Source organism: Conger conger, chromosome 18 (assembly GCF_963514075.1).
Source record: "Conger conger chromosome 18, fConCon1.1, whole genome shotgun sequence".
Lineage (NCBI taxonomy): Eukaryota > Metazoa > Chordata > Actinopteri > Anguilliformes > Congridae > Conger > Conger conger.
In genome coordinates, this window is record NC_083777.1 from 31742069 (window position 1) to 31762068 (window position 20000).

General features: G+C 50.1%; 1 protein-coding gene across 6 annotated transcripts in view; it reads right to left on the reverse strand.

The window, feature by feature from the left end:
• Nucleotides 1-20000, reverse strand: part of LOC133118710 (spectrin beta chain, non-erythrocytic 1-like) — a 106883-nt gene that overhangs the window by 24237 nt on the left and 62646 nt on the right. For 4 of the 6 annotated variants that reach the window (XM_061228875.1, XM_061228870.1, XM_061228871.1 and 1 more), the window contains 14 exons: nucleotides 19543-19694; nucleotides 16592-16765; nucleotides 16365-16456; nucleotides 14921-15001; nucleotides 14617-14732; nucleotides 12330-12442; nucleotides 11883-12070; nucleotides 11126-11243; nucleotides 9976-10134; nucleotides 9162-9464; nucleotides 8888-9041; nucleotides 5354-6224; nucleotides 2841-2978; nucleotides 670-1426 (listed from right to left, as the gene is read on the reverse strand). In XM_061228875.1, the coding sequence (XP_061084859.1) occupies nucleotides 670-1426; nucleotides 2841-2978; nucleotides 5354-6224; nucleotides 8888-9041; nucleotides 9162-9464; nucleotides 9976-10134; nucleotides 11126-11243; nucleotides 11883-12070; nucleotides 12330-12442; nucleotides 14617-14732; nucleotides 14921-15001; nucleotides 16365-16456; nucleotides 16592-16765; nucleotides 19543-19694 (3416 nt within the window). Of the gene's footprint in view, nucleotides 1-669; nucleotides 1427-2840; nucleotides 2979-5353; nucleotides 6225-8887; nucleotides 9042-9161; nucleotides 9465-9975; nucleotides 10135-11125; nucleotides 11244-11783; nucleotides 11811-11882; nucleotides 12071-12329; nucleotides 12443-14616; nucleotides 14733-14920; nucleotides 15002-16364; nucleotides 16457-16591; nucleotides 16766-19424; nucleotides 19437-19542; nucleotides 19695-20000 lie in introns of those variants that run through there. The other 2 variants (XM_061228873.1, XM_061228874.1) reach the window with 2 other exon arrangements.

The window sequence follows — 20000 nt, forward strand, 5'->3', positions numbered from 1 at the left end:
AGGAACTAAAATACTGCCGTAACCTCATACACTAGCCTGTTAGACTTTAACCTTGAACAACACTGTAACAGAAAACCAAGAGGAAATAAACAAACTCCTGACTTTGAGGAAATGGAAGTCTGAAGTGGAAGTGTGTGAACCAGAGGTGTCCAATCTTATCCTAAAAGGTTTTTGTTTTAACCCAGCAGTAACACACCTGATTATACTAATGAACTAATCGTGGTCTTTAATCAAGACCTAGAAGAGTAGAACCAGCTGTCTTAGTCCTGTGCTAAAACAACAACCTGCACACACACCAGCCCTTTCTGGATAAGATTGGACACCCCTGGTGTAAACAAGACATACACATACACACACTCACACACTCACACACTCACACACTCACACACTCACACACTCACACAGAGAGAGCTTCACAGGGACCAGGCCAAAATAAGACTCGCTGGAGCTCTAGACCAGAACACAGTTTAATGGACATGGAGTCTGACGTTTAACATCCACAACGCCTTCCAGAACCTTCCGAGGAGTCAGGGATTTTTTGACCTGGACGTCGTAGACATTGGAAGTCATGCTAAGCCTGCCTGGTTGTTAAGGTAAGGTTACCTGGCTGCAGAGATAAGGTTACCCGGTTGCTAAGACACAGTTACCTGGTTGCCAAGGGGTGCTCACCTGGTTGTTGAGGAAGGCCTCGGCCTGCTTGGTGTCCCTGAGGAACAGCTGGTGGGCGTGGGACTGGGACAGCAGGTTCTGCCGGTTCTCCCACATCTTGTGCAGCTCGTTCCAGCCGGTGTCCAGGGCCTGCAGCCTCTGGCGCAGGAACATGTACTGGGCGTCCGTCTGGCCCTGCGTCACCATCTCGCCCATGTCCCGCATCTTCTGGTAGTCCTCCTCGTAGTTGTGGATCTCGCTCTTGATGCCCTCGTGCTGGGCCAGCAGCTTCTCGGCCTCGGCGAGCGTGTTGGGCATGTCCTCGGACGCGATGGCGGTCTGCGTGCGCGACAGCCAGGACTGGAAGTCGTCGAGCTGCCGCAGGAACTGCTGCAGCTTGCTGGCCTCGCCCAGCGACTCCTCGCGGTTCCGCAGCGTGCCCTTCATCTCCTCCCACACCGCCGTGATCTCCGCCAGCCGGCCCACGATGCCCTGCTCCTGGTCGGGGTGCTCGGCGCCCAGGCGGTCCGCCTCCTTGCGGAGGTCGCCCAGCTTGTCCTCGATGGCGGCGAGGTCGCGCTCCATGCCCGTCAGCTTCCTCTGCAGCGCCATCACGCCCGCCAGGTCGTTGCCCAGCTCCTGCGTGGACTCGATCACCTTGGTCTTCTCGCGGATCCAGGACTTGGTCTCGTTGCACTCCAGGTGGTAGTTCTGCACGCCCAGGGCCGAGTTCAGCGCCTCCTTCTTCAGGTCCACCAGGTCACGGAACTGACTCCACCTGGAACACACGCCGGTCATGTCACGCACACCCTTTCCTTTCTGTCCTCCTCTCATTCTTTTCTTTCTCTCATTCATCCCACCCTCCCTTTCCACCTCCGCTGAAGAGTACAGAAAATCAGGAGCAAATACAGATACTCCTTCAATATATTATATTTAATTCATTTCATATTTATATTTATGTGCCATATTTGTCGTGCCAAGGTGTCAAAAGCACTACATACATGCAGGCCATTGTATTATTTTGTACCTTAACCACGGGCAGCCTGTAGCGTAGTGATTAAGGTACATGACTGGGACCCACAAGGTCGGTGGTTAGAATCCCAGTGTAGCCACAATAAGATCTGCACAGCCGCTGGGCCCTTGAACAAGGCCCTTAACCATGCATTGCTCCAGGGGGGGATTGTCTCCTGCTTAGTCTAATAAACTGTACATTGCTCTGGATAAGAGCATCTGCCATTATGCCATTAATGTAATGTAATGTAATTTTTTTCATCATCATGAGTAGAATGATTGCTACACAAAATGTTATACAATTTTAGGTTTTCAAACCCGCCAAATTGTTCAGTATCCCACAAAAATATTTACCTCGAGACCATTCTCCTAAATAAAGGATTTTTCAAGTGAAAACGGGATGGAATAATTACAAAAAACCAAAGAAAGGCATTTGAAATCATAACTAATTTTAAGATAAAAAAAAAACTTTCAGTTTACTCATATGACATACAGATGGAGGTTGATTCATCGTAGTTACTGGCCTTTTGTAGCTAAGATCATAAATCTGGGACAGAATAAGACTCGTAACAGTCTCCCGTCATGAGAAAGTTCCAGGCCGTTACACATGAACACTCTGCTTATAGGACAGTTTCACTCTTATTCTGCAGCGAACTGATTAAAGGTTGTTGCCGTGAAGGAAGAGAACGTTCTGGAAGAGAGGCAGAGCCCGTTCGCTGGGGTAATGAAGCGTCTGTTTACAGACCAGATGCCGTGTGCGGCGTTGTGTTTGTTTGGGAAGGTCTGCTGGAAACACAGGGGACCTGGCTGGCATGTCTGACAGACGCTGGAACGGCCCCCACCTCCACCATCCCCCCCCCCCTTCCCAGAGATCTCCCATGTCTCCCCCCTTTCATGCAAGAGCCAAATGAAAATGACTTCTGGCTAATGAGGTGTTTTGACATTTGTGCTTTTCAAACACTGTTAAATAAATCCACTCTTCGCTGACCTCTTTCATGGTTTTAACTTCAATGGGCCTTTGAACAGGAATGTGACAAGTCGTGTAAATCTCAGAAAAACTAAGAGGACAGCTTTTAGCCCCCGACTGTGGGAAGCTCACGTCTACACTCGTCTACCTGACACAGGCACGCTGGAGCTATGAGGCCCTCGAATGAAGCCTGGGACTAGAGTTGGCTTGTTACCTGGTGTTGAGCTTGTCTTGCTGGGCTTTGATCTCCTTCTCGCTGGGGTGTCCGCTGTGGATCAGCTGCCTGGCGATCTGGTTCACCACGGCCACGCGCGAAGCCTGGCTGTTCATCTCCGGCTCCAGGCTCTCGAACCTCGGGAAGGAAAGAGACGAGGCTTCAGCAGGCTAATCGTGAATCATTAAAACAACATGCGCATAATTCCTGGGCTGTCATATTTCAATGGCGGTTTGATGATTAGTATGTTGGTATAGTCAGACAATACTTATATTAGTGTGGGTTACAAACAAACATACAACATGACTGCATTGATGTAATTACATTGAGATAATATTTACAGGATGGATAATACATTTAAAAGGCTACAGACATGAAATGGTGAAACAAAGAACCTGGGAAGTCAACTCTCAAAATAGAAAAATGAAATAATTTTGGAACTATTCTCCGTAGATGTTTTTTTGCTACAGCATTCGAGCACTAACGATGCTGACGCAAGTGGAAAAATAACTACAAATGAAAGCATATAACAGCATTTTCCCCATGTGGTGCGGTGTGGTGTAAACACGGCTGGAAGTAAGCGACCACTTCTGACCAAAAAACGCAAACAGGATTCAGCCCAAAATATTTTGATGAAGCTTTTCTGTGGGAATATTTAACACCCTGGCAGAAACGAGGCCGTCTGGATGTGAATATATTCTGGCCTGAATTCCCAACAAATAAACTGCCACACATTGCACCAGAACACCCACGCAGAACCTGCCGCAGTAGGTCCATGCTACGGGAACTGCATCTCTTTTAAACGCATACAGCACAGGACTACGCCAGAATGTGACCCTCAATGTGGCCTTGAGTTTACAGTCAAAGATGTCCTCCATCCTCAACCCCACCCACTCACGTCTATTTTTATATTTTATATCCATTTTTATTCATACGGTATATCACAGTTTTTTATCGATATCGAGGAAAAGCAATTCTTAAGGTTGGCTCTCGTCCTGTCAGCATGTCTTTTCACTTTACAGTGCTTGTGCTTCTTCGCCTCTGGCACTGGTGTAGCTACATACGCTCCACAGAAACACGACCCCGTCCCACAGACTCTGCGGCCCCTCACCCCTCCACACACAGAAACGAGGGCCACACACAGAAACGAGTGCCACACACAGAAACGAGTGCAACACACAGAAACGAGTGCCACACACAGAAACGTCCCAAACGCGTTTCAGAATAAGAGGCAGAGGAGCATGGCTTTGGCTCAAAGACAGAGGCATCATGGATACTGTGCAGAGCGTGGTTATTTTATAACATTTAAGTAAAAAAAAAGCCTAGTATGCCTTTAAATGGGCTTGCCAAATCTGCAATGGCAACCACACTGTCCTGGGAACTGGGTGTGGACTGTTAAAAATAAAAACACGAAACCTTTGCGATGGATGAAAACGTTAAGTGTTTTAAAATGGCTGTGCATTTTAAAATAGTGTGCATTCCACTTAGTGGGCTAATGGCGAACTATCGACGGCAAAATATTAATAGTGCAGGCAAATTGAAAACTATTTATACTAGACTATTTTTATTCACAGAGCTCCCATTGTGGTTTCACCCTAAACAGAGCCGGGTCTGTATGGCCACCTCCATTAGACGGAGACAGGGGCTAAGTGGGGAGACAGAAGCTATTAAACGCACTGAGGAGGACGTTTAGCTCCAAGCTTAGGCTGGTAATTACACAGCATAACAAAGGGATATTGATTGACGGACGGTCGGGTCTGTTAATCACAGAGGCGATCCCGGGATAGGAGAGAGGAGACAGGCTTGTGTTTGTCATGTTTATCCATTAAAACCACGCAAGAGTCCTTAACTGGGAGAGGTGGCACAGAAGAACGTGATGACCCCTGGCATGCAAGGTCCTCTTTAGTGGGGAGCAGACCTGCGTCAATTACATCATAGTCTTGGATTCAAAAACCTTTCTGAGCTTTACTGAGCTTGTCTGGTGTTCTGGAACCTATGAAACACTCCCAACAAGAGCAAATTGTAACTACATGTTTGCGGTAGTTACCTGTGTGATTATGTTGATTGAGTTGGTTGTAGTTACCTGTGTGAATGTGTTGATTGTAGTTATGTGTGATTGTGTTGGTTGTAGTTACCTGTGTGATTGTGTTGATCGTGTTTGCTGTGGTTACCTGTGTGATTGTGTTGATTGTGTTTGCTGTAGTTAACTGTGTGATTGTGTTGATTGTGTTTGCTGTAGTTACCTGTGTGATTGTGTTGGTTGTGTTGGTTGTAGTTACCTGTGTGATTGAGTTGATTGTAGTCACCTGTGTGATTGTGTTGGTTGTGGTTACCTGTGTGATTGTGTTGATTGTAGTTACCTGTGTGATTGTGTTGATTGTAGTTACCTGTGTGATTGTGTTGATTGTAGTCACCTGTGTGATTGTGTTGGTTGTGTTGGTTGTAGTTACCTGTGTGATTATGTTGATTGTAGTCGCCCGTGTGATTGTGTTGGTTGTGTTGGCTGTAGTTACCTGTGCTGGATCACCTCCAGGTCCTCCAGTTTCTCAGGGATGTGCATGTTGAGGAGCCACTGCTCCTTCTCAGCGATCCACACCTCGCAGGCGTCGGCCTCGCTGGACATCTTGTAGAGCGCCAGGGCGTCCTGCAGGGCCTGCTTCCTGAGGCGCGTCAGCTCCACCACCTCCGCGTAGCGCTCCTCGATCCCCGCCAGGCGACCCTTGACCTCAGGGGCCTCGGCCTGCGGGGCGGGCAGCGCGCGGGACTGCTCCGCCAGCGCGTCGATGGCCGGCCGGTAGCTGGCGATCTCCTCGGCCACGTCCTTGTGCTTCTTGACGAGCGCCTGCGTGGAGAACTCGTCGTGGCCCACGTCCGCGCTGGACACGATGCGCAGCACGTCCAGCATCCAGGCGTCCACGTCGTCCGCGTCCGCCTGGAACTGGTGCGTGTTGCACGCGTCGCGGAGCACGCCCTTCCGCACGGCCGAGAGCCGCTCCAGCTCCGCCCACTGCTCCTGCACCTCCGTGATTCGCTGCCGGATCTTCTCGGCGCCGAAGTGCCCGGCGGAGATCATCTCCTCGCCCTCGCGGGCGGTGTGCTGCAGGCCGCCGCTCCGCCCCGTCATCTCGTCCTCGAAGGCCTTGTGCTGGCTCAGCAGCCGCATCACGCCCGTCAGGTCCTTCCCGCAGTCGTCCGACCGCAGGATCTGCTCCTTCTCCCGGATCCAGCCCTCCTCCTCCGCCATCTCCCAGAAGAACTTCCAGAGCCGGCGCGATTCCTCCAGCCGCGCCCGGCGCTCCGCGGCCAGCTGGCCCAGCTCCAGGTAACAGAACTCCATGTGGGCCACGCGATCCCGGATCACCTGCGGGTCACACGGCTTGTAGCCTGGAGGAGAGGCACAGAGGGGCGTGAGTATGCCCTGCTACACCTCACACTGGTGTAGTATAATGGTGTATGACCTGCTACACCTCACACTGGTGTAGTATAATGGTGTATGCCCTGCTACACCTCACACTGGTGTAGTATAATGGTGTATGCCCTGTTACACCTCACACTGGTGTAGTATAATGGTGTATGCCCTGTTACACCTCACACTGGTGTAGTATAATGGTGTATGCCCTGCTACACCTCACACTGGTGTAGTATAATGGTGTATGTCCTGCTACACCTCACACTGGTGTAGTATAATGGTGTATGCCCTGCTACACCTCACACTGGTGTAGTATAATGGTGTATGTCCTGCTACACCTCACACTGGTGTAGTATAATGGTGTATGACCTGCTACACCTCACACTGGTGTAGTATAATGGTGTATGCCCTGCTACACCTTACACTGGTGTAGTATAATGGTGTATGTCCTGCTACACCTCACACTGGTGTAGTATAATGGTGTATGCCCTGCTACACCTCACACTGGTGTAGTATAATGGTGTATGCCCTGCTACACCTCACACTGGTGTAGTATAATGGTGTATGTCCTGCTACACCTCACACTGGTGTAGTATAATGGTGTATGACCTGCTACACCTCACACTGGTGTAGTATAATGGTGTATGCCCTGCTACACCTTACACTGGTGTAGTATAATGGTGTATGTCCTGCTACACCTCACACTGGTGTAGTATAATGGTGTATGTCCTGCTACACCTCACACTGGTGTAGTGTAATGGTGTATGTCCTGCTACACCTCACACTGGTGTAGTATAATGGTGTATGCCCTGCTACACCTCACACTGGTGTAGTATAATGGTGTATGTCCTGCTACACCTCACACTGGTGTAGTATAATGGTGTATGACCTGCTACACCTCACACTGGTGTAGTATAATGGTGTATGCCCTGCTACACCTTACACTGGTGTAGTATAATGGTGTATGTCCTGCTACACCTCACACTGGTGTAGTATAATGGTGTATGCCCTGCTAAACATCACACTGGTGTAGTATAATGGTGTATGCCCTGCTACACCTCACACTGGTGTAGTATAATGGTGTATGTCCTGCTACACCTCACACTGGTGTAGTATAATGGTGTATGACCTGCTACACCTCACACTGGTGTAGTATAATGGTGTATGCCCTGCTACACCTTACACTGGTGTAGTATAATGGTGTATGTCCTGCTACACCTCACACTGGTGTAGTATAATGGTGTATGTCCTGCTACACCTCACACTGGTGTAGTATAATGGTGTATGCCCTGCTACACCTCACACTGGTGTAGTATAATGGTGTATGACCTGCTACACCTCACACTGGTGTAGTATAATGGTGTATGTCCTGCTACACCTCACACTGGTGTAGTATAATGGTGTATGACCTGCTACACCTCACACTGGTGTAGTATAATGGTGTATGCCCTGCTAAACCTCACACTGGTGTAGTATAATGGTGTATGTCCTGTTACACCTTACACTGGTGTAGTATAATGGTGTATGCCCTGCTACACCTCACACTGGTGTAGTATAATGGTGTATGCCCTGCTACACCTCACACTGGTGTAGTATAATGGTGTATGACCTGCTACACCTCACACTGGTGTAGTATAATGGTGTATGTCCTGCTACACCTCACACTGGTGTAGTATAATGGTGTATGCCCTGCTACACCTCACACTGGTGTAGTATAATGGTGTATGACCTGCTACACCTCACACTGGTGTAGTATAATGGTGTATGACCTGCTACACCTCACACTGGTGTAGTATAATGGTGTATGTCCTGCTACACCTCACACTGGTGTAGTATAATGGTGTATGACCTGCTACACCTCACACTGGTGTAGTATAATGGTGTATGCCCTGCTACACCTTACACTGGTGTAGTATAATGGTGTATGTCCTGCTACACCTCACACTGGTGTAGTATAATGGTGAATGTCCTGCTACACCTCACACTGATGTAGTATAATGGTGTATGCCCTGCTACACCTCACACTGGTGTAGTATAATGGTGTATGACCTGCTACACCTCACACTGGTGTAGTATAATGGTGTATGACCTGCTACACCTCACACTGGTGTAGTATAATGGTGTATGTCCTGCTACACCTCACACTGGTGTAGTATAATGGTGTATGACCTGCTACACCTCACACTGGTGTAGTATAATGGTGTATGCCCTGCTACACCTTACACTGGTGTAGTATAATGGTGTATGTCCTGCTACACCTCACACTGGTGTAGTATAATGGTGAATGTCCTGCTACACCTCACACTGATGTAGTATAATGGTGTATGCCCTGCTACACCTCACACTGGTGCAGTATAATGGTGTATGGGACAGTGATCTTAATTTACATCCCAGTTTAGCTGAAGGGTTCATACACCTTGCTTCCAAAACCTAAAATGGCTGCAAGTCAAAAGGAAGCCTCAAAGGCTGAAGTTTGAGATCCCTGGCTCAGGGGACAGAGCTCACAGATTTGATTCTCAGGTGGGACACAGTCCCTTTGCCTCTGAGGCAGGCATTTAGCTTGAACCTCTCCCGGTTCAGACTGACGGGTTCTGGTACCGACCCGAAGCGGTCACTGAGACTCCGGCCCTCCGCTCACCCTCAGTGTCGATGATGAACTTCTGCGCCGTGGCGTTGACGGACTTGACGCGGTCGGCCTGGATGGCGATGTCAGCCTCCACCAGGGCGTGCTTCTGCAGCAGGTCCTCCACGCCGAGCAGATGTTTCCCATAATCCTGCGAGACCAGCAGCATCTACGCGGGAGAGACACCGAGAGTTGACGACGGCCGGTCAATAGTCATAGTCACGGTTACAGTCCTTTAACACGGAGGAGGAGAGAGTGGCGCCCCCGTGTGGAGAGGGCCGGTACTCGCCTTCATCTCGTCCATCCAGTCCATGATGTAGAGCATCTCCTGGAAGACCTTCTGCAGGCCGAGGTTCATCTCCAGCCGCTGGCGGCGGGCGCGCAGCAGCTCCAGCAGGTACTCCCACAGGCGCACCACGTTGTCCCGGCGCGCCGCGATGCGCTTGATGTCGTGGTAATCCTCCGCCTCCAGCTCGCGCGCCACGGCCAGCACGGCCTGCACGCGCTCCTCGTACGCCGCGATGTCCGTCTCGATCGCCTCGTGCTTCTTGGTGGCCGCCTCCACCGCCTGGAGGTCGAACCCGAAGTTGTCCTGAGGAGGGGGAGGGAGGGAGGGAGGGAGTCAAACCGAAAGCATTCATCAATGGGTTGTCAGACTACACAAAAAATGGACAGCCTAGGTGCTAATGAGCATGTTAGCCAGCTAGCATTGGTAAGCATTGGGTGAGTGTGTGTGTGTGTGTGTGAGTGTGTGTGAGTGTGAGTGTGAGTGTGAGTGTGTGTGTGTGTGTGTGTGTGTGTGTGTGTGTGTGTGAGAGTGTGAGTGAGTGTGAGTGTGAGTGTGTGTGTGTGTGTGTGAGTGTGAGTGTGAGTGTGTGAAAGTGTGAAAGTGTGAAAGTGTGTGTGTGTGTGTGTGTGAGAGAGAGAGTGTGTACATGTGTGTGTGTGTGTGTGAGTGTGTGTACATGTGTGTGTGTGTGTGTGTGTGTGTGTACATGTGTGTGTGTGTGTGTGTGTGTGTGTGTGTGTGTGAGTGTGTGTGTGTGTGTGTGTGTGTGTGTGAGAGAGTGTGTGTGTGTGGTGCAGGTGTGTCGGTGCTGTACCTGAGAGACGAGCCGCTGGTTCTCGCTCAGCCAGGTCTCCCTCATGGCCGCCTTGCGGTCGAAGCGGCGGGCCAGCTGCTCCAGCTTCTCCTGGCGGATCAGCTCCGTCCGCAGGGCCAGCTCCCGCTCGTGCTCCGCCTTCTCCAGCCTCTCCCAGGCCTGGCACGGGCAAAACAGGCTTACTGTCACTAACCCAGCCTCTCCCAGGCCTGGCACGGGCCAAAACAGGCTTACTGTCACTAACCCAGCCTCTCCCAGGCCTGGCACGGGCCAAAACAGGCTTACTGTCACTAACCCAGCCTCTCCCAGGCCTGGCACGGGCCAAAACAGGCTTACTGTCACTAACCCAGCCTCTCCCAGGCCTGGCACGGGCCAAAACAGGCTTACTGTCACTAACCCAGCCTCTCCCAGGCCTGGCGTTGGTTAAGAAAACGTGAAATTTATGTGATGAAGAAAACTTGCACAATCTAGTAAATGTCATTGACTTTTTTCAGCGTAAATTACATTCACAGCATGACAAGACAGGGGTATTTTACAGTCAAAATATGTGGATTTGAATTGCCCTGGATGATTGTACAATTGTACTGCTGTAATCCCAGTAGGGGGCGCCAGAGCTTCACGTGCCTCAGACAGCCCTTGGGCAGAGATGAGGATGGCTCAGGCCACGGTGTTTACGGTCTGTACCACAGCAAGAGCAGCTGCAGGGGCGATGTCTACGGTAAACAGGAAGTGCAGGGGCGATGTCTACGGTAAACAGGAAGTGCAGGGGCGATGTCTACGGTAAACAGGAAGTGCAGCTGCAGGGTCACAGCAGAGGCAGTGAGACGCCGGTCAGGCGCTAGCGTTAGCCGTAAGGGATGAATGGTTCGGTCGCAATAATGATCAAATCATCCATTCATTGTGAACGGCCGCACTGTGTAATATGGGTCATTCTGCAACAAAGGAGCGCTTCATCAATAGCACAATCTTTCGTCTTTGTACAGCACACAACCTTGTCAGCCTCAACGTATGGGGATGATTCCTAATATTCCAGCTCATCACAGTATCGCTGGCCGCAGTTACAGTGTATACAGGAAGTGCAGCTGCAGGGGTCACGGCTGCAGGAAACAGGAAGTGCAGCTCCAGGCTCAGGGACACGGAGGGCGCTCACCTTGTTGATGTCTGAGATGAGCTTGCCCTCGCGGGGCATGTACACCTTCTGGTTGTTGGCCCTCATCTTGCTCTGGATGGTGAACAGGAGCACCTCCAGGTTGCCCTTCTCGGTAAACCTGAAGAACAGGACGGAAAAGAGCAGAACTGAGCATGAAGGCCTGGCACCCGTGTCACATCCCGTTCCACAAACACACTGGCACATTGTCTCTGACTGCAGTCCCCACACGAGGAGGTCATCGCTGTCAAGGTGAAGCTCACTCCCGTATCGCACACTGTAGCTTTCCATTTCTCTGGGTATGTTGCAAGTTTAGAATACGCTGTCCTGTGTGTGCGTGCGTGTGTGTGTGTGTGTGTGTGTGTGTGTGTGAGTGTGTGTGTGTGTGTGTGTGTGTGTGTGTGAGAGAGTGTGTGAGAGTGTGTGTGTGTGTGTGTGTGTGTGTGTGTGTGTGAGTGTGTGAGAGTGTGTGTGTGTGTGTGTGTGTGTGTGTGTGTGTGTGTGTGTGTGTGTGTGTGTGTGTGTGTGCGCACGCGCGCGCATTTGATGCACATACTTTATTCTTTGGGAGTTTCTCCATGGTGTGGTAGGAATTGGGTTAGGGTTAGGGGGTTACGTGGTTAGGGTCAGGGGAACAGTTAGGGGGTTGGGAGGGTCTTACTTTGGGGGCTTCTCCACGGTGCGGTAGGTGTTGGGTTAGGGGTTAGGGGTCAGGGGAGGGGTTAGGGGGTCAGGGGAGGGGTTAGGGGGTCAGGCTTACTTCGGGGGCTTCTCCACGGTGCGGTAGGTGTTGAAGGCCTGTAGCTGCTGCTGCACCCCCACCAGGGAGTTGGCGAACTTGCGGTTGTTGAGGATGATGATGGTCTGCTCGATCCACTCCAGCAGGTCGGACGCCAGAGACTCGTACTTCTCCACCATCTTCTCCGTCTCGATGGCGTTGTCCAGCACCTGAAGACCAGAGAAATGAGCCAATCACGACACCCAACACAGTCTGACCACGCCCAGACAGGCCTGACACAGCGCAGTGTAACAGGTCATGATAATCTCTGCACCCCATATCACTGAAATGATTTATATTCTGCTAAATTATCGTTGGGCACAGTTTCTAAATTTACATTCCCACTAACTTCAGCCCTTTCTCCTTTTTAATCATAGTCCCAGGCCTTTTCCCTTGGCCACGCCCCTCAGCCCTGGCCACGCCCCTCACCTTGCCGATTCTCTTGCCCTCCACCTTCAGAGCCTTCATCTTGGAGAAGTAGTGGTAGTACGTCACCACGTAGGTGATGATGGACTTCTCATCCGGGTGGTCCACGCTGATATCTGCCACACACACACACACACACAGACACCAAGGTTAGCTAGAAACAATCATTGGATTAAATCACCTGATTAATCAATTATGATCAATATCTTCCATATACATACATACCAGGATCAGTTAGAAACAATCAATAAATCAATTGATTAATCAATCAGCAAATCAATCAAGCTGATATCGGGACCAGTAACAGGAGAGCAGTTAACCCTGGGTGGAATTGGCGTGCATAAAGTGTGTAAAAAAATTCCCAGATTTTTTTTTTTTTTTTTTACTCAACATTTTTCTCACTCAACAAAGCTACAGGGGAAGGACAGTCCAGGCGTGGTTTCCTGGCCGTTCCAGCGGAGAAGGGGAATTTACTTTAAGGGAAATTGTTTTGAGAGGCACATTTTGGGAGAACTTGTCTGAGAGGCCTGCTTTCGTCTGGGCGCAGAACAATGGTTTAGGAGTTTTCTCACGCTCTCCCTGGTGTGTGGAGTCTGTCGTACACACAGCGCGCTTCGTAAAAAGACCTGGGGTTTTTTTCCTGCTAGCCGTCTGTTACATTCTGCAGGGAACGAGCCTGGCGGTTATGGCGGAAGCCGGCGTACAGAGGGGGACACGCGGTTTATCACGTCAACGCTCGCAAACTGTCAGCTGCAGTGCGGCGGAGAACGGCGGAGCAACAGCAGGTTAACTCAACCGTCAGAAAAACAGGAGAGATCACGAGATCACGCTGCGCGCAGTACAGAACAGATGCTAACTGCGTTCCTCCACAGCTGCGCTGGCGCCTTGTTCTCATTTCTTTAAACAAACGCCTTCCAAACAAACGCCGGGAGGACACGGGGCGGACAATATCACCGCGTCTTACGACAGAAATATACAATCAATGGAGATCAGCAATGTTGCCAATGTTATTTGTCTGTACATCTTAATGTGAAATTTGTGTTGTGCTTTTGTATTGTATTTAATTTTATGTTGTAATCTCTGGTTGCTCCTCCCTTGGCCAGGGCTCCCTTGTAAAAGAGATAACCATCTCAACTCACCTGTCACCTGGTTAAATAAAGGAGAAATAAAGTAAACATGACAGAACTGACACGCTAATGTAGGGGAGAAACGACACTAAGTGTGGCTGCATGACCTGCACTCATCATCACTTTTTCTTATGTTTTTATGTTCTTATCACCAATGTTTTCTCGCGGTTTGACATATTAACTTGCTCATATTAAAGTTCCACGGCTCATTCTGCACTTTCTAAAACACCGTTCAGACATGGTGACCAGACTGATAAGCATGGCGATGGCATCAATGTCCAATATCCGGAGTGCTGCCGTGTGCTACCTGTCTGTCTGCGGGCCGGCACGTCTGAGGCAGGCGACACTATGAATTTCAGTTCAGCCCCAGATAAGAGCGTTATTCTCTGAAATGAATTCGGCCTCGTGCTATCCCCGGGAACGGGCTGGGCCGTTTCGGGAGGTTAAATGGAAGCTCAGTAATCAGCCAAAGCCCTCCATCCACCCTGCTGCCCATTACCCTCTCAAAATCTGAAAATACGCAGCACTCAAACAATGAGCCATTGGCAGCAAGTGAACTGTGACTTAAGCGTGACTTAACGTTGCTGATTCCTGACAGCGGTCAACACAGTTCTGTTCTCGGGGACTACTCCCGGCTTTGTGCCGCTGCTGATTACAAACTCCATGTCTGTAATGTACTTATTTCAGCCCTGCACAGTTCAGGACAGAGATGTTATCTTTACCCTGAAAACAAGCACTCTTGTCACCATATCCTTTTTAAAGAACAATAACAGGATTAAACAGAAAAAGGGTGATGAAACCCAGTTATTTGTTTTGAAGGGGTCACGTGGGATCGTTCATGACAGATCTGAAAAGCCGGGGTTAATTTCGGAGAGCAGTTTGAGGGGCCTGACGGGGTGGGGGTGAGTGTGAGTGTGAGTGTGAGCGTGTGCGTGTGCGTGTGCGTGTGCGTGAGCGTGTGCGTGTGCGAGTGAGTGTGCGTGTGAGTGTGCGTGTGCGTGAGCGTGTGCGTGTGCGTGTGCGAGTGAGTGTGAGTGTGAGTGTGCGTGTGCGTGTGCGTGTGCGTGTGCGTGTGCGTGAGCGTGAGCGTGTGCGTGTGCGAGTGAGTGTGCGTGTGCGTGTGCGTGAGCGTGAGCGTGAGCGTGAGCGTGTGCGTCTCTCACCCTCGGGGTCCAGGAGCTTGGTGAGGCCCAGGTGTTGCTCAGCCAGGTTAAAGGCGTTCTGCAGGTTGTAGTGGGCGTTGGACTTCTTCAGCTTGTCAAAGTCGATCAGGTCCGGTCTGTGGGGACACAGGGAGACAGTCTGATACAGCTAATGCTAGCACCTGACCAGTCTTATAAACGGTCTCAGGGCGTAAACTCAGAGAAATTAATGGTAGCAACAATTCATTCTGAATGGCACTATGAATTATGGGTAAGTACCCGGGTTTGTGTACGTGTCATATCCATGTTTGTGTACGTGTCATACCTGTGTTTGTGTATGAGGGCATTGAAGGCCATGCCATCCCTCCAGCTGGTGGAGAAGTTGTGAATGTTGACGTTGGGATACCTGCAAGACACAAAGCAAAGACAGACGATCATTTTTCATGTGCTACAACACATTTAAGCTGTTAAACACTCAGGCTAAAACTTTACTCAGGGATCTTCAAATCAGACGCTCCAATCCAAATCCCGACCCTGGTTTTATTTTCTTTTGGGTCATTAACTGAACAATTGTCTTCACACCTGACTCCCAGGTAAAGGGATGCTGAACACACCTGACTCCCAGGCAAAGGGAGGCTGAACACACCTGACTCCCAGGCAAAGGGAGGCTGAACACACCTGACTCCCAGGTAAAGGGAGGCTGAACACACCTGACTCCCAGGTAAAGGGAGGGTGAACACACCTGACTCCCAGGTAAAGGGAGGGTGAACACACCTGACTCCCAGGTAAAGGGAGGGTGGACACACCTGACTCCCAGGTAAAGGGAGGGTGGAAAAGCAGCATGATTCCTGCTCTACATCACTTTTACATGTGCGTGCCAGCAGGGCACAGTTCATATTTTTACGTCCTAAATTATTTCTAATTTCATGGTTCAGCCAGCATACTCCGAACACATGACCACAACCATCTCCACAAGCGTCTGAACAACAAGATCAGGAACAAGAGGGGCAGTCAGACCCATCAGCCCCAGGCCATTCCACTCTTTACCCAAAGACCCAATGAAAGCAGAGCACAATGCGTCCTTCATACAGATACTTCCTGTTTAGCCCCAGCGACCTGACCACGTTTAACAGCTTACACTCAGGGAGGGGAACACTCAAATGAAAAGTTGCGTAAATGTAACCAAATTCCATGCTACACTGTGTAGAGGTACTGTGCAGCTGCATTTATAAAAACAAGGGCTGTGTTCCTTGCTGTGACCTTTCACCCTTCCACTGATTGGTGGCTATTCAGTTTCACACAGGTCGTCTGCAGGCCTGGGCAAATCCCTGTGCTCTGAGAGACCTGGAACTTTTGTTTAAGCAGTACTGTGATATAAGGCGCGGTATTGTGATATAAGGCGCGGTATTGTGATATAAGGCGCGGTACTGTGATATAAGGCGCGGTACTGTGATATAAGACACAGTATTGTGATATAAGGTGCGGTATTGCGATACAAGGCACGGTATTGCGATATAAGGCGAGGTATTGCGATATAAGGCGCAGTATTGTGATGTAAGACGCAGTATTGTGATATAAGGCGCAGTATTGTGATATAAGGCGCAGTATTGTGATATAAGGCTCAGTATTGTGATATAAGGCGCAGTATTGTGATATAAGGCGCAGTATTGTGATATACGGCGCAGTATTGCGATATAAGGCGCAGTATTGTGATATAAGGCTCAGTATTGCGATATAAGACGCTCTCAGGGCCCCGCCCGCTCGCTCACCCCGCGGTCTTCATCTGGCACCAGAGCAGCAGCGCGTCCTTCGCAGACTTCTTCTCCTTGTTGTCCTCGGTCTCCACGCTGATGTCCTGGATCTGTCACACGCAGAGGGACCAATCAGCACAGAGAAGACCAAACCAAACCGCTCACCTGGAAGCTATGCTATGCTAGGCTAGGTTAAGCTAGGTTAAGCTAGGCTAGGCTAGGCTAGGCTAGGTCAGGCCGCTCACCTGGAAGCGGAGGATGATGGTCCAGATGAGCCCCAGTGTGAGGCGGTGGTTGCCGTCGACGATGTCGTGGGAGCCCATGTTCTCCAGGTGCACGCGCTGCTCCTTCAGGAACTGCAGGGCCTTGTCCACGTTCTCCAGGCAGTGGATCCGCATGCGGCCCTTAGTGGGCTTCGGCTGGGGGAGAGAGAGGGGGCGCAGGGTTAGCGTAGCGCAGGGTTAGCGTAGCGCTCATGGGCTCTCAGTAGTAGGGCCTACAGTACATCATTCACAAGCCTGGAATCCGAATCCACCCCGGTTTTCTTTTCTCCAGGGTAATTGACTGAAGTTTAGTGCTACTGATTGGCCAGACTATCTTCACACCTGACTCCCAGGTAAAGGGAGGGTGGAAAAACAGCAGTTGTCAGCCCTCAAGGACTGTGCTTTCAAGCTACACAATCAACTGGAATAAACTACACACATAAACCATAAATACTACGCATTAGAACAGTAATATAATAGTGTGTGTAAGGGTAAATGGCAGGCAGTTATAATGGCCACACACACTCACACACCAACGGCGATTGGCTGCCATGCAGGGCCCCGACCAGCTCGTCAGGAGCATTTGGGGGTTAGGTGTCTTGCTCATGGACACTTCGACACAGCCCGGGCAGGGGATCGAACCGGCAACCCTCCGACTGCCAGACGACTGCTCTTACTGCCCGAGCCATGTCGCCCCCAGGGTGTAGTCTGGGACAGGTACGTCAGTGTTGTGTGGGTAGAGGTGAGGAGGACAGATGATTAACAGGGTCGTAAAAAGCTGTGCTTTATGCTCTGGGGTGGGTCAGACATTGGACTCCCGGCGTGTGGGGGGTGGGGGGTGGGGGCGGAGCTGACTGGCTGAATGGCTCTGTTGGAGACCCAGCTGCATGAACGGACAGCATTTTTACAAATAAAAAGTTTGAAGTAGCATGCCAACAGCACAGGCTGTGGATCAAAGTCTGTTTGAACTTGCGGTCACATCTTTCCCACAGTGACACTATCAACCAATAGAAAGGGTCACAGACTTGGCACATTGTGCGAGCAGACTAGCACTCACAGGGGGGTGGGGGGGGGTGGGGGGCAGACAAATGTCCCTTTCATTATGCTTTCATGATAAAGCGGTCTACTGTACAGGTGTCAGAGTATCAGAGGGGAGAGTAGACATTTTGTAGAAGCTGGTAAATGACTTATGGCCGGTGGACGTGTGGATGACTTCATTTTACAACACTGCAGAAGAGAACGGAGTCAGCACAGCCAAAGTTCAGGTTTACCCCACTTAAAAGTTGACATGGTTATCATGACTCTCAGGCGATGATGTCATTACTGTGCGTCTCTCTCTGAGGTACTGAGAGACTCTGGCAGCGAGCCAGTAAATGTGGTAAATATGGTAAATGTGGGAGGTGTGGTAGATGTGGGAAATGTGGTAAATGTGGGAAATGTAGTAAATGTGGTAAATGTAGTAAATGTGGTAAATGTGGGAAATGTAGTAAATGTGGTAAATGTGGGAAATGTGGTAAATGTGGTAAATGTGTTAAATGTGTTAAATGTGGGAAACGTCGCAAATGTGGTAAATGTGGGAAATGTGGTAAATGTGGTAAATGTCGTAGGTGTGGTAAATGTGGGAGGTGTGGTAGATGTGGGAGGTGTGGTAGATGTAGTAAATGTGGTAAATGTAGTAAATGTAGTAAATGTGGTAAATGTGGTAAATGTGGGAAATATGGTAAATGTGGTAAAAGTGGGAGGTGTGGTAGATGTGGTAAATGTGGTAAATGTGGTAAATGTAGTAAATGTGGTAAATGTGGGAAATGTGGTAAATGTAGTAAATGTGGGAAATGTGGGAAATGTGGGAAATGTGGGAAATGTGGGAAATATGGGAAATGTGGGAAATGTGTTAAATGTGGGAAACGTCGCAAATGTGGTAAATGTGGGAAATGTGGTAAATGTCATAGGTGTGGTAAATGTGGGAGGTGTGGTAGATGTGGGAGGTGTGGTAAATGTGGTAAATGTGGTAAATGTCGTAGGTGTGGTAAATGTGGGAGGTGTGGTAGATGTGGGAGGTGTGATAAATGTGGTAAATGTGGTAAATGTCGTAGGTGTGGTAAATGTGGGAGGTGTGGTAAATGTAGTAAATGTGGTAAATGTGGGAAATGTGGGAAATGTGGGAAATATGGTAAATGTCGTAGGTGTGGTAAATGTGGGAGGTGTGGTAGATGTGGTAAATGTGGTAAATGTAGTAAATGTCGTAGGTGTGGTAAATGTGGGAGGTGTGGTAAATCTGGTAAATGTGGTAAATGTCGTAGGTGTGGTAAATGTGGGAGGTGTGGTAGATGTGGGAGGTGTGGTAGATGTGGGAGGTGTGGTAAATGTAGTAAATGTGGTAAATGTGGTAAATGTAGTAAATGTGGTAAATGTGGGAAATGTAGTAAATGTCGTAGGTGTGGTAAATGTGGGAGGTGTGGTAGATGTGGGAGGTGTGGTAAATGTAATAAATGTGGTAAATTGGGGCGACATGGCTCAGGCAGTAAGAGCAGTCATCTGGCAGTCGGAGGGTTGCCGGTTCGATCCCCTGCCCGGGCTGTGTCAAAGTGTCCCTGAGCAAGACACCTAACCCCCAAATGCTCCTGACGAGCTGGTCGGGGCCTTGCATGGCAGCCAATCGCCGTCGGTGTGTGAGTGTGTGTGTATGAATGGGTGAATGAGAAGCATCAATTGTACAGCGCTTTGGATAAAGGCGCTATATAAAATTAAATGCCAACCATTTAGCATTTAAATGTGGTAGAAGTGGGGGGCGATATCTAATCAGATGCTAACTCACCAGCCTCTCCCCGCTCAGTGGGGTGTGTGTGGGGGTGTGTGTGGGGCTGTGTGTGGGGGTGTGTGTGGGGGTGTGTGTGGGGGTGTGTGGGTGTTTAGGGGCGTTTGGGGGCACTCACCAGCCTCTCCCCGCTCAGCACCTCCAGCAGCTTGATGAGCATGCGGCCGTCCCGCAGGTCCATGTACAGGTCTGTGATGCGGCAGGACACGCGCGCCAGGTGGGAGTTCACCCACTTAGTGAAGGTCTTCTTCTGCACCGCCTCTCGCTCGTCTGCAGAGAGGGAGAGAGAGCAACATCAGCCCCGCAGAGAGACCAACATCAGCCCCGCAGAGAGACCAACATCAGCCCCACAGAGAGAGCAACATCAGCCCCACAGAGAGACCAACATCAGCCCCGCAGAGAGACAAACATCAGCCCCGCAGAGAGAGCAACATCAGCCCCACAGAGAGACCAACATCAGCCCCGCAGAGAGAGCAACATCAGCCCCGCAGAGAGAGCAACATCAGCCCCACAGAGAGACCAACATCAGCCCCACAGAGAGACCAACATCAGCCCTGCAGAGAGAGCAACATCAGC